General features: G+C 57.8%; 1 protein-coding gene across 5 annotated transcripts in view; it reads left to right on the top strand.

Annotated features, from left to right (window-relative positions):
- The window catches only part of DOC2B (double C2 domain beta), a 36,350-nt gene that overhangs the window by 7,433 nt on the left and 14,924 nt on the right, over positions 1–13,993 (top strand). The window contains exons 2-5 of one of the 5 annotated variants that reach the window (XM_055367063.2): positions 1,924–2,003; positions 7,656–7,730; positions 9,733–9,842; positions 10,337–10,508. In XM_055367063.2, the coding sequence (XP_055223038.1) occupies positions 1,924–2,003; positions 7,656–7,730; positions 9,733–9,842; positions 10,337–10,508 (437 nt within the window). Of the gene's footprint in view, positions 1–1,923; positions 2,004–7,627; positions 7,731–7,892; positions 9,274–9,732; positions 9,843–10,336; positions 10,509–13,993 lie in introns of those variants that run through there. The other 4 variants (XM_055367064.2, XM_055367067.2, XM_055367065.2 and 1 more) reach the window with 4 other exon arrangements.

The following is a 13,993-nucleotide window of genomic DNA, read 5'->3' as shown; positions in this document are numbered from 1 at the left end:
AGTTTAAGTGACTATTTGTATGTTCTGTTCCCAAAGGCAGGGAGGGAAATGAGCCAATTGAGGACAGTTTCATTCCAGAATGGGTCTTAGAGAAGCCAGTACTGTTAGCTAGAAAATCCACCATAGGGATCTGCTCCTTCTATAATGATCTACTGAGCACCTCCTACACCCCAGGCACACTGTGCTGTGAGGTGGATACTACCGTTGTCTCCATTTTACAGATGAGTAAACTGAGGCATAAAGATGTTAGATAAGCTGGCCACACAGCAGGGAAGTGCACGCTGGGATTTGAACCGAGGAGACTGATGTCAGAGGGCAGGTCTTGCACCCCACACTGCTGCGAAGACAGAGACATGTGCCTGATCCGTGTTAGAAGGGGATGATCTAGACAAATGCCACTCCCATCACCAGCTCAGAATAAAGGACACTCCACACTCGTGGCCTTTCATTAGCCAATTTCCCTGCAGACCCAAGAAACTTTGTTATGCCTGGGCCCAGCACTCGCCCAGAGATCTGCAAACTTGTTCTATAAAGAAGGGCTGGATAGTAAATATTTTCAGCTGTGCAGGCCATAGGGTCTGCTTCTGAAGTAGGAAAGCAGCCGCAGATGAGATGTACATGCTGGGCCTGGTCAGGTGTGGCTGTAATTGGATCTAGATCCATGTTGGGAGCCTAGCTCAGAGCCTGAAGAGCACAGTCTTTCAAGTTTGGCCTTCCCTTATCCCGGGATCACACCAGCCACTAAGCCCGCACCTGCTGGTTGGCCTGTGGTTGGAATCGTCACCTCCCCCAGCCCCTCTTTGCCATTGGCCAACTCCTACTCATCCCTCATGGCTCAGGTGAAGCATCACCTCCTCCAGGAAGCCTTCCCTGGTGGTCCCAATTCACATGGGCTCCCCATGGCTCCCGGCTCACCAGACTCTACTGCGGCAAATTATTTCCATTTGTTCCTCCCCTTAGGCTGTGCTTTCCTTGGGGTAGGGACTCTGCCTCACAGATGTCCATCCCCTAGAGTCTGGCATGTTGTAAACACTTGGTAAATAATGAAGGAATGTGACACCAGTTGACCAGCCCTGCAGCCTGGGAGCAGGCTCTGGGCTTCTGAAGCCATCTGTGAATGTGCATGTTGCTGTCTGCGGACTGCCCCCAAGCTCTGCCCCCCACCATCATCTCCAAGCTCTGCCCCCACCATCACCTCGGCCTTCATGCTGGGAGCCGCTTCTGCATGGAAAGCCACAGCTGCTATGAGTGATTGCCCCCGGGGAGGGAGGCAGCTGCACCCAATTATGGCTGCAACCTCCCCCAATTATGGCTGCACCCTCCCCCCGGCTTTTGGGAGTTACCACTGCCATTGAGAGACTTGGGGGCAGCAGTATGAGGACCCAGCTGGCTCCTCACGGCCTGCTCGGGGTTCCCAACGGGCCAGAGAGACAGAGGAGCTGCAGTCCTGTGTGTTGGCTGGGGGACTGTTGAGCAAATCAGCTGATCTTCCTGGCCAGGGCCTGTCCCTCTCAAAGCCTCGTCTCCTCCGCCTTGTGTGATCCTTGTGACATTTCACAGGTGAGGGAAACTGAGGCACGGGGCCCAGACTGGCAGTTGCACCAGGAGGGCAGGAACTCCTTTGGCTGGGTGCCCAGCTCAGGTGGGCCACGCACTGGGCCAGACAGGGAACTGGAGTGACCCACCTGACCTCTCTGGGTCTCAGCTCCTCCTCTGGAAAGTGGGGAGATTATTGTGACTTCCCAGGGTTGGGTGGGACTGGGAGGATGGGTGAGGGGCTGGCATAGAGCAGGTGCTTGGTTGGTGGCAGCCGCCATGGAACGGTGGCACCTGCCCAGGCCAGGCTCATCTGGTCTCACAGGGGCAGGCGAAGCCTCTCCAAGATGGGGCCAGGGTGGGACCTGTGCCCTCCTCTGTCCGCAGCCGCCCTGGGCACGCTGGACTTCAGCCTGCTGTATGACCAGGAGAACAACGCCCTCCACTGCACCATCACCAAGGCCAAGGTAGGCCCCGCCAGCCTGCCCCCAAATTCCCTGGCCCGGGGTCCTCGAGAGGGCCTAGGTCAGGGAGGCCAGACCACACCACTCCCCAGGTTCCTGTCCAGGCTTTTGGATGTCTGCGCTGTGTGGGGTGTGGGGCCAGGAAGGAATTCTTCTTTAAACCTTCTTGAATACCCATCCCCAAGAAAGGCCTTGGACAGTCAGGCATTGCGGGGAGCAAAGAAACAGATGAGAATGGGAAGATGAAGGCCTGGACCGAGGACTCTCGAGCCTGGGGAGGGGCTGCTGAGAGGGAAAGAGAGGGGCAGGGTGATGTCTGTCCTGCAGGCCAAGGGAGGGCGGGTTGGGTGCTGGTGCCTCCAGGCCTCCCAGACGCCCTGAGGAGTGGGGACCCCACTTTGCACCCTGGAAGCCGAGCCACTGTAGGAGGCCGATGCCACTCCAGGCAGGGTTTCCAGGGCCTGAGCCCAGAGGCCCTCTGAGCCTCATTACGTGGGCTGGGGTTGTGGGTGCCTGTGGACCCCTCTGCAGCCTGGCCTGGTCCCTGGTGCTCCCCTCTGCTCCCCTCTGCAGCCTGGCCCGGCCCCTGGTGCTGCCCTCTGCAGCCTGGCCCGGCCCCTGGTGCTCCCCTCTGCAGCCTGGCCCGGCCCCTGGTGCTGCCCTCTGCAGCCTGGCCCGGCCCCTGGTGCTGTCCTCTGCAGCCTGGCCCGGCCCCTGGTGCTCCCCTCTGCAGCCTGGCCCGGCCCCTGGTGCTCCCCTCTGCAGCCTGGCCCGGCCCCTGGTGCTCCCCTCTGCAGCCTGGCCCGGCCCCTGGTGCTGCCCTCTGCAGCCTGGCCCGGTCCCTGGTGCTGCCCTCTGCAGCCTGGCCCGGCCGCTGGTGCTCCCCTCTGCAGCCTGGCCCGGCCCCTGGTGCTCCCCTCTGCAGCCTGGCCCGGCCCCTGGTGCTGCCCTCTGCAGCCTGGCCCGGCCCCTGGTGCTGCCCTCTGCAGCCTGGCCCGGCCGCTGGTGCTCCCCTCTGCAGCCTGGCCCGGCCGCTGGTGCTCCCCTCTGCAGCCTGGCCCAATCCCTGGTGCTGCCCTCTGCAGCCTGGCCCGGCCCCTGGTGCTGCCCTCTGCAGCCGGGCCCGGCCCCTGGTGCTCCCTTCTGCAGCCTGGCCCGGCCTCTGGTGCTGCCCTCTGGCTCTGCCGCTCAAGCATGTGTCAGCTCCATGTTCTCAACTGTCCTGTTCCCTTCCCCTCACCCCATCGCTCCCTGTGGGAGGAAGGTGCCAAAATTGATGTTCTCTCGCAAGGTAAGGGCCTGCATGGCCAGTAGAGTCTCCCTAGTAGTGCCATGGAAGGGCCTGAGCCAGCCCAGCTCAGATCCAGCGGCTTCCCACAGAGCTGCCTGGGCCCAGGCCCCACCCAGCCTCCCAACCTGCAGGCCCCCTGCCCCTCCTCCCAGCCTGGCAGCGAGGGCTGCCCTTGGCACCATGGCCACCCAGCAGGACAGGCTACTGCGTGCCACCCCAGGCTGTCCCCCAGCCCAGCCTGGGCCACATGTGGACTGCCATGGGTAGGTGTGAGTGCCATCCACGCCAGCCTCAGGGCCCTGGTAGGGCACTGAGAGGCCTGCACGCTCCATCCCACCCCTGCCCTCTCCTCTAGAACCACCCATGCTATGACTCAGGGCATGTCCAGCCCTGCCTGGCGGGGGCTCCAGCCCACCCCTAGGAGCAGAACTGAGCATTTGTCAAACCCCAGCTGTGCCAAGGTAGAGACCAAGCTAGACCCTTCCTCCTTTCCCTCTGTCCAACTTTGTAGAGGTGGTCCAGGCCTGGGGACTGGAGAGGTGCCGGCTGCCAGGCCACTCTGGCCAAAGCCCACCCCTTCCTCTCTCCATGCCAGACACCAGGGCCTTCCCTTCCCAGCTCCAGGTGCGTTTGTGTGTATGCACATACATGGCTGTATGTGTGTCTCTGTGTGTACATGTGTGGTACTGTGCGTGCACACATGTAAGTGTGTGTCCACTTTGGGCTGTATCCCTCAGGTATCAGAAGTGGGGGTGGGAGGCCCAGTTCCTTCTCTGTGTAAATCCAGTTCTGTAGGGAAGGGGTGGTGCAGGCTGGGGAAGAGCTGGGGCTCTGGGCTGGGGTGTGGGGAGGGGCCCAGGGTGGGTGAGCTGAAGCAGAGCTGGCCTCTGGAGGGCCAGGGTGGGGGCTGGACACCCTGGGGTGCACCCTTGCTTGTTCCCCCTTATAAGCGTCAGTCTCAGTTTGCCCATCTGTAAATAGGGTTGGTTGTCCCTGCCCTACATGCCTGTTGTGAGCATTAAATGAGTTAACACGCGGCCCCTGGCACTACCAGTTCTGGGAGACTTTTTATTTTTATTGTAGTAAAATACACAGATATACATTTCCCACCTCAACCACTTTTTTTTACTTCTTCCCTCAGCGCTCAACCATTTTTAGCATACAGTTCAATTGTGCTAAGTACCTTCCACCTTCACACTGCTGTGAAACCCATCTCCAGAGCCCTCTTCAGCTTGCAAAACTAAACTGGACCCATTAAACAACAGCTCCCCCCTTCCTCCTCCCCTGGCCCCTGGGGAGGCTGCCATTTGGCTTCCTTCTCTATGGATTTGACTATTCTAGGGACCTCATGTAAGTGCAGTCTCCCGGTATCTGTCCTTTTGAGTCTGCAGTCCCCGGGATCTGTCCTTTTGAGTCTGCCTTCTTTCACTCCGCAGAATGTCTTCAGGCTTCATCCCCATTGCAGCACGTGTCAAAACTTCCTTTTCAGGCTGAATGATACTTCAGACTAGAAAGCTCCTCTTCTGAACACTTCACCAGCAACAGCCTCTGAGAGGCCCAGGGCGGGGCAGGGCTAGGTTTTTGGGGAGAGGCTCTCCTCTCAAAGCCAGACCCCCCATCTGTTCCCTCAGTGCCAGTACCAGCCAGGGCCTCCCCCGGGGCCGCTTCCGCCCATCCCCCCTGTATTAGTCCATTTTCATGCTGCCGATAAAGACATACCTGAGACTGTGTAATTTATAAAGGAAAGAGGTTTATTGGACTTGCCATTACACATGGCTGAGAAGACCTCACAGTTATGGCTGAAAGTGAAAGGCACTTCTCACATGTTTGGTGGCAAGAGAGAGAATGAGAGCCAAGGAAAACGGGTTTCCCCTTATCAGGCCATCAGATCTCGTGAGATGTATTCACTACCTCAAGGACAGTGTCAGACCATGAGATCTCGTGAGACGTATTCACTACGTCAAGAGCAGTCTGGGAGAAACCTCCCCTTGTGACTCGGTTATCTCCCACTGGGTCCTTCCCACAACCTGTAGGAATTATGGGAGTACAACTCCTGATGAGATTTGGGTGGGGACACCGCCAAACCACGTCACCTCCCGTGAGGCCCACCCCTAAACCATGGGATCAGTTTATGTCTCTTGCCAACTCCCAAGCTGGGGAGCATGTGCCCAAGGGCCCCACTAGCAGCTCCCTGCCCTGGAAACAGCCTCCCGACCTTCCCCTTCCGTGGACAGAGGTCAGGCTTCGTGGGAGGCCAGGCCCACAGAAGGTGGAGGCACTGGCGGAACCCCGGGTCAGGGCCAGGGAAGCTGCCTGTTTGGGCACAGAAGTTGGTGGCAGCACAGTGACAGGGCCTCAGGCAGTGCCTGCTGGTCCTTTTGCTTTTGGCGAAATGTGTGGCTGCCCAGGGTGCTCAGGGAACTGCCGGGTGGAGGAGTAGAGAGCAGCAGCAGGGGCCTCGTCACAGTCCCGGGGTCTGAAGGACAGAGCAGGCATCCCTCCCGTCCCAGCATGACAGCGCCCCTCGACCCAGCCTAGCTCCCACGGGTGTCTCGGGGTACGGAGGTGGGACCACCAGAGCCACTGGAAAGACATACGCCAGAACATGTGGCGGCCCAAAGGTTTGTAAGTGAAACGTGTCGGGAAATGTGGCCCAAATGGAAACATTTTAAGCTACAACAAACAAATGTATAAGGACCATAAGAATAAGACACAGCAGTCAGGCACCGCCTGGTCAGGCCGGGCCACCAGATTCCCAGAACTCTGCGCTTCAGGCACTTGGTGGGAGAGGTGCAAGGCAGGGTGAGGGAGTTGGGTTTGGAAGAGCAGCCTTGTCACCTTGAGCACGTGTTGGGCCACTGAGCCAGGCCCTGTCCCAGAGGCAGCCCCACAGTGCAGGGCACAGCTCAGATGCGCCCAGCAGACCTCAGCCACTTCTCCGGCGTCTCACGGGGGCCTGGCGTGCAGGGAAGGGAGCAAACCCTGCCTGCCAGGCCCTGCGTCCACACGGTCTCCCTCCCTCTCACTCCAGCCCTAGGAAGGTGGGAGTATTACACCCCTGCCCTTTTTTTTTTTTTTTTTTAACTTGAGACAGGGTCTCACTCTGTCACCCAGGCTGGAGTGCAGTGGTGCGATCACGGTTCACTGCAGCCTCCGTGTCCCAGGTTCAAGCGATCCTCCCACCTCAGCTTCCCTAGCTGCTGGAACCACAGGCACGTGCCACCCCACCCAGCTAATTTTTTAGTTTTTTGAAGAGACAGGGTTTTACTGTGTTGCCCAGGCTGGTCTTGAACTCCTGGGCTCAAGCGCTGGGATTACAGGCGTGAGCCACCGTGCCCGGCCAACCCCTTTAACAGATGATAAAGCTGAGGCTTAGCGTGCAAAGTAACTCATCCACTTCCCAGCTGGTGAACAGGAGCTGAGCCTGGAGCCCAAGCCAGCCAGGCCCCCAAACCTCTGCCCTTTGCCAGTGGCAGGGAAGTAGGTGGTTGGAAGCCCCTGCCGCATCCCCCAGAGCTCCGTCAAACCGAGGTGGGGTGGGCCTGGGAGGGAGCCCCAGCCTCCCCTTGGAGATGGGCCTGGTGTGAGCCGCCGAGCTGCCTCCCCGACCCGGCTGGGTAGAAGCCCTTTGAATACTATCCTGGGGTTGCCGGCTGCACCCCCACAGATGCCACAGCTGCCTCCCTGCATCCCTGTGCACCATCCCAGAAGGAAGCAAATGCAATTTTCAGAGACAAGAGCCTGCTGAGGTCAGCAAAGCCCCTCTCTGTCCGTGCTTCTGTGTGCCTCTGGCTGTGCACGCGTGGCTGGGTTTTCTAAAAGAACCAGAGTGAGAGAGGGGTGCCATCTTGTGGAGGGACCCTCTGTGACCAGTCTGCTTGTGTGATCTCTGTGGACTGACTGGGAGTTGTGGCAAATATGGCCAGAAATGGGGCCTAGTCTCGGACTGTGTCCCGGGGTTACGTGGATTTAGGGTCAGTGAGGGGCGTGGCCACTCAGGAGGCCATGCTTGGTAGATGGGGGACGGGAGTCAGGATGATGGCAGGGCCTGAGCAAAGCGGGGTGGAGAGGGAGGCTCAGAGAAGGGGGAGCCACCTGGCTTCCAGGATGAGGAGAAGAGAAAGTCTGTCCTGACAGAGGCCCCATGACAGCTGCCCTGGGCCAGGATGTTTTGGGGAGGGGAGATTGCATCAGCATTGAGCCATCCTCACTCCCTCCATCTGGAGGTGTGGGGCCCGGGGGCTTCTGTGAAAGGGGCCATGAATGGACCCAGCCAGGAGACCCAGGGGACAAGGGCATCTGCAGGCCCTGTCAGTTCCATCTCTCCGATTTCCAGTTCACACCGTTTGCTGTTCTCTGCCCAGGGCCTGAAGCCAATGGACCACAATGGGCTGGCAGACCCCTACGTCAAGCTGCACCTGCTGCCAGGAGCCAGTAAGGTGAGGGGTTCCACCCAGGCCTGCCCACCAGCTGCACCCGCCCACCACCTCAGGCAATGCACTCTGATCCTTTTGCTTTGGGGCCTGGACTGGGCTGCGGGCACCCAGGGAGGCCCACAGCTGCCACTCCCCTCAGAGTCCAAGCAAGCTGATGGGACCTCAGCCATTCAACTGCACACAGAGCACCCAGTCTGCCCCACACCCTGTTGCCTCCTGGGGACCTCACGAGTCAGCGTTACCTACCTGCTGATCTGGGGAAACCCCTGGAGAATTTCCAGGCCAGCATTTTATAAGAAGCATTCTCAGCTGGAAGTTACTATTAGGTGCAAACAAAGGACTCCGTGGTTAAATAACATGGGGAAACATTGTTAAACAGGTTTCTGTACCACAGGACTTCTCAGAGCATCTAACGTGTTGATGGGCTGTTCCCTGACTCTCCGTAAGGGGGATGAAGTGGGCAGAATCTGCCCCATGTGTTTGACCACAGGATGCCCTGACTCTCCGTAAGGGGGATGAAGTGGGCAGAATCTGCCCCTCATTCCTACGCCGGATGACCCAAGCGTCCGACCACACATGTGCTCAGGGCACCAGCACAACAGGTGCATCTCGGACAGGAGAGAGAAAAATTGCTGTTAAATAAAAGCATCAAGGTGACCTTGGGCCATGGAAAGTCAGAACTTAATTAGACTTCCTTCTGTGCATCCTACACTTCAGTGCTGTTTTATTTTTAATCTCATGGGGCAGAGTCTGAGTTTACGTGGGGGCTAAATGGGTAGGCCTGGGGCCCACAGCAGCCCAGGAGGACCACCCCAGAAGGGGCCCTTCCCCCTTCTCTAGGGAAGGCAGGGCTGTAGGAGAAATGGCAGTGCCCCACCACCTACTCCTGGGGAAGAAATGGGCTCCCCACACCGGGTCTTGATGCGCTTATGCTGCAAGAAGGGCTCAGGGATGTGAGGGCTGAGGGCGAGTATGACCAGGGAAGTGTGCTCAGTGACCCTTCATTTGTGGGACTGGAGCCGGCAGTGCATGGCTGCCGAGTTGTAGGAAGTCCCCAGGACTTTCCCTAGTGTTTTATAAAGAGCAGTCTCCTTACAAACAGCTCCTGAAAGCAATGGGAGAGAGGGATTCCTGTGCTCTTTCCACAGTGGGGAACCTGATGCTGCCACAGAGCTGGAATTGGAAGCCCAGGCTGTCTGACCTCCCAGCCTGGGCCAGGTGTGGCAGGCATCAGACCGATTCAGACAAGGAGCTCAGAGCCGCTGGCACAGGAGGAGGGAGTGGCAGCAATATTCCAACTCGGAGGGGCCACCCCCGAGGCAGACCCAAGGACGGGATGGGTTCCAGGCAGAGGGGACGGTCCACAAAGGCAGGGAATGCCCTGGGAAGGAGACTCCAGTTCCACACAGGCCTCCTGCAGAACCTACCCCATGGCATCGGGCTGGAGGTGGGGTCCTCCTTGGATGAGCCTCCTATGGCTGCTGCAACAAATGACCACAAACTTCGTGACTTAAAGCAGCGTGTTTACTCTCGGACTGCTCTGCAGGTTAGAAGTCCAACAGTGGTCTCTCTCTGGGCTAAAATCAAGGTGTCGGCAAGGCTGCATTCCTTCTGGAGCCCGGGGAGCCCACAGTTTCCTAGCTCTTTCCAGCTTCTAGAGGCCATCGGCCCTCCTGGGCTTGTGGCCGCTTCCTCCACCTTCACAGCGGGCCCCATTGCATCTCTCTGGCCCCCTTCCTTGGTGACGTCCCTGACTGTCTTCTCTGTCCATTCTTCTGCTTTTAAGAACCCTGTGACCACATTGGGCCAGCCAACAATCTAGGATAATCTCCCTATTCTAATGTCAGCTCATTACCAACCCTAAGTCCACCTGCAGCCTCAGTCCACTTGGCCATGTTGATAACACATTCACAGGCTCCAAGATGAGCACGTGGCCATCTCTGGGGGCCATTGTTCTGTTTGACACACAGTTTGATGCTAATAAGATCATTTTTCTCTTCTCCAGGCAAATAAGCTCAGAACAAAAACTCTCCGTAACACTCTGAACCCCACATGGAACGAGACCCTCACTTACTACGGGATCACAGATGAAGACATGATCCGCAAGACCCTGCGGTGGGTGAGGGCCCCAGGCCGCCTGCTCCCTCCCCAACCCCCACTCCCACCCGGCTTTTCCTAATGAAGGCAGGACTGGAGGGTCAGATGGTCCCCTGTGGGTTCAACCTCATGCCAGCAACTCCAGCCTGGGGGCTTGAAGAAAGGCAGAAAGGTCTGCCCATGCCAATGGAGCCTGGTGGGTGGAAAAGGGTCACCCTGGCCCCAGTCCCCTGAAGGTGCTTCCTGGGGCCTCTCAGGGTGCTGGAGGTGGTTCCCTCCAGAGAACCGGCTCTCCCAGCCTCCTGGCTACTCCTGGCACTGGTTCTGCCTTCTCCTGTCCCCTCTTCCAACCTGAGGACACTTGTCCATGAGGACAGTGCCTGATATCGTGCCACACTCTGCCCCTGTCAGGGCCCAGGCATCTTGTGCGTCTCCCACCCCAGACCAGGGCAGGGCTTGGGGCAGGAGAAGCCAGGGCTGGCCCTACCTGCGCACATCTCCACCATGCCCAGTGCGTCTGAGGCACTGGCTGTGCCCCTCACCACCGCCCCCGCTAGGATCTCTGTGTGTGACGAGGACAAATTCCGGCACAATGAGTTCATCGGGGAGACACGTGTGCCCCTGAAGAAGCTGAAACCTAACCACACCAAGACCTTCAGCATCTGCCTGGAGAAGCAGCTGCCGGTGAGAGGATTGATTGAGCACCTGCTGTGTACCTGGCTCGGTGGCAGGTGCTGGGAAGGCAGAACTTCCTGCCTGTGATGGGACTCATGAGGGGCAGAGTGAGAGGGGAGGGGAGACCGGGGAGGTGAGCATGGAGAGTCAAGGGGGTGGAGGTGAGGAAGGACCCTGGCTTTCACTCTGAGTGGCCACGGGAGGGTGCTAAGCTGAGGGATCACGGGGGATGACATTTTACCAGGCTTGCTGGCCTGGGCTCAGGATGGCTTGAAGAAGAGGGAGGAGAGGGCAGGAGGCCTGGGGAGATGGGGAGAGATGGGCACAACCCTGGCCTGACCTTGGCAATGGTAGGAGGGCTTGATTCTGAACCGGATGTGCAGGCAGCAGATAGGACGTCCTTGGGTGAGGGAAGGGCAGATCCGAGGTTTGGGGCCTGAGCCACTGAAGCCTGAGGGGCTGTTTGCTGCGCTCAGAGGACTCAGCAGGGACCACGGGTGGACAGGACGCGCAAGGAGCACGCTTGGAACATGTTAGACCTGAGTGCCTGTGAGATACGCAGAGGAGACAGCAGAGTATCCTTTCCTAGAAATGGCATTTGTCTCAACGTTATGTCAGAACAGATTTGCCCCCGGCCTGCTCCAGCAGCTACGGCCTCTGAGTCTTGGTCTCTATGTCCCTCTTCCCTTCCCCATCCTCCCTTGTCTATGGCCTCACCTTCACCTGGTTCATAGGGCTGGTGAAGCCAGGAGTCCCCCGTGCCACTGGGGTCAAGAGAAATCCTGGGGCCTCAGCCTCCCAGTGTTCAGGACACAGGCGGAGGCACGGTCCCCTTGATGGCATGTTGTCACCCTAAGAGGACTGGGCAAGGGGCAAGTTTGGGAGGACAGAGCCCGGTGGCTGTCCCCAGTGTACCCAGCCCCAGTGGGGCCCAGGGAGGTGGACTCACCTCGAGCTTAGCCCAAGTCAAGCCCCGGGGGCGAGTCAGCCTGAGGCCACGGCTTCTTCCCAGAATCCCAGTTACTTTTGCAGAATTTGATCCAATTTTATTCCTTGTCACATTCTCTCCCCCTCAGACATTTGTGTGATGGATATAACCTTTCCTGTTTTATTATTAGTCACTAACCACAGGTAACCCGGTTTTTCCACATGGTCTATGTCACTTAAGAAAGGCAACATCTTAGGAGGCCAAGGCAGGTGGGTCATGAGGTCAAGAGTTCGAGAGAGCCTGGCCAACATGGCGAAACCCCGTCTCTGCTAAAAATAAAAAAATTAGCCGGGTGTGGGGGTGCATGCCTGTAATCCCAGCTACTCAGGAGGCTGAGGCAGGAGAATCGCTTGAACCTGAGAGGCGGAGGTTGCAGTGAGCCGAGATTGCACCGTTGCACTCCAGCCTGGGTGACAAGAGCAAGAGCAAGACTCTGTCTTAAAAAAAAAAAAAAAAAGCAACACCAGCCCTGCCTTAGTGTTCCTGAGTTTTCATCACTGGCATAAACAAACAACCACGTGGGTATGTACGTGGGGTGTCAGCGTGTGTGTGTCTGTGCTCGTGTGTGAATTGTGTGTAAGAGCATATGTCAGTACGTGTCTGTGTGCGACAGTGTGTGTGTCCACATGTGTGGCGTGCGTTCGTGAAAGCATGTGCGTCCCTGTGCGTGGCCATGATCAGGGCGTTGCTGGATGCGCTACCGGCTCATTGGTGCCGTTCGGGGACTCACAGTGACCGCAGGAGTGCAGCTGGGGATGCACCCCTGGCAGTACAGCCACATTCTGGTGGTACTTTTATTATTATTTTTTTTTGAGACTGAGTCTTGCTCTGTCATCCAGGCTGGAGTTCAGTGGCAAAATCTCTGCTCACTGCAACCTCTACCTCCTGAGTTCAAGCAATTCTCATGCCTTAGCCTCCCGAGTAGCTGGGACTACAGGCGTGTGCCGCCACGCCTGGTTAATTTTTGTATATTTGGTAGAGATGGGGTTTCACCATATTGTCCAGGTGTCTCAAACTCCTGACCTTGAATGATCCACCTGCCTCAGCCTCCCAAAGTGCTGGAATTACAGGTGTGCGCCACCACGCCTGGCTAATTTTGGTATTTTTAGTAGAGACGGGGGTTCGCCATGTTGGCCAGGCAAGTCTCAAACTCCTGACCTCCAGTGATCCTCCTGCCTCGGCCTCCCAAAGTGCTGGGATTACAGGCATGAGCCCCTGTGCCAGGCCTCTGGCGGTAGGTTTTAGAATTTATAGTCTGCGAACATTATCTGTTTTAAGGCAATACTGAGCAAGACCCAGTGGTCTTCATATGAAACAACCCGAAGTACAATGTCCCACCCCTGAGAAAAGAGCTAAAAATATGCCTGCTGGTTGGTTTTTTTTTTTTTTTTTTTTTTTATGAGATGGAGTCTATGTCGCCCAGGCTGGAGTGCAGTGGTGCAATGTCGGCTTACTTCAACCTCCGCCTCCCGGGTTCAAGTGATTCTTCTGCCTCAGCCTCCCAATAGCTGGGATTACAGGGGCCCGCCACCACACCTGGCTAATTTTTGTATTTTTAGTAGAGACGGGGTCTCACCATGTTGGCCAGGCTGGTCCTGAACTGCTGACCTCAGGTGATCTGCCCGCCTTGGCCTCCCAAAGTGCTGGGGTTACAGGTGTGAGCCACTGTGCCTGGCCCCTGCTGGTTTATATTGTTTAATTTTCACACCACACACACTGACACAAGCAGCACAGGGCATCGAGGCCCTCACACACAAAGCTCTGCCTGAGCGGCAGATAGCGAGATCTCACAGGCCTGGCCTGATCCACCAGGAATGGCTGCCTGAGCACTGTGTTGAAAAGGATTCTGAGGTGGCGTTGGAGCCCAGGGCAAATGCTAGGATCGATTAGCCATGTCTGCTCTGGGCGTGGGAGGTGGCGAAGGTGGCCGGTGGGGCATGTATGTCTTCCCTGCTCAACATCCCTGCTCACCTCACAGGAGTCTCATCTCCAGAAAGGGTTAGATGTAGCCAGAGGGACTCACTTTAGTGTTAGGCAGGGCACGGTTGTGAGCAAAAGGAGGTGGCTGGGGCTGCTTAGGGGGCACGGTTGTGAGCAAAAGGAGGTGGCTGGGGCTGCTTAGGGGGCACGGTTGTGAGCAAAAGGAGGTGGCTGGGGCTGCTTGGGGGGCACGGTTGTAAGCAAAAGGAGGTGGCTGGGGCTGCTTGGGGGGCATGGTTGTGAGCAAAAGGAGGTGGCTGGGGCTGCTTAGGGGGCACGGTTGTGAGCAAAAGGAGGTGGCTGGGGCTGCTTAGGGGGCACGGTTGTGAGCAAAAGGAGGTGGCTGGGGCTGCTTAGGGGGCACGGTTGTGAGCAAAAGGAGGTGGCTGGGGCTGCTTGGGGGGCATGGTTGTGAGCAAAAGGAGGTGGCTGGGGCTGCTTAGGAGAGGAGCCTGGTAGAGTCCTAAGGGGATCCAGGGGGACACAGGGCTCAAGCTGGGCGTGTCCGCGTGGGCTCAAGCTGGGC

Source organism: Gorilla gorilla, chromosome 19, assembly GCF_029281585.2.
Source record: "Gorilla gorilla gorilla isolate KB3781 chromosome 19, NHGRI_mGorGor1-v2.1_pri, whole genome shotgun sequence".
Classification (NCBI taxonomy): Eukaryota; Metazoa; Chordata; class Mammalia; order Primates; family Hominidae; genus Gorilla; species Gorilla gorilla.
Note: the sequence above shows the minus strand (reverse complement) of the source record. Positions and strands in the feature narration are given on the sequence as shown.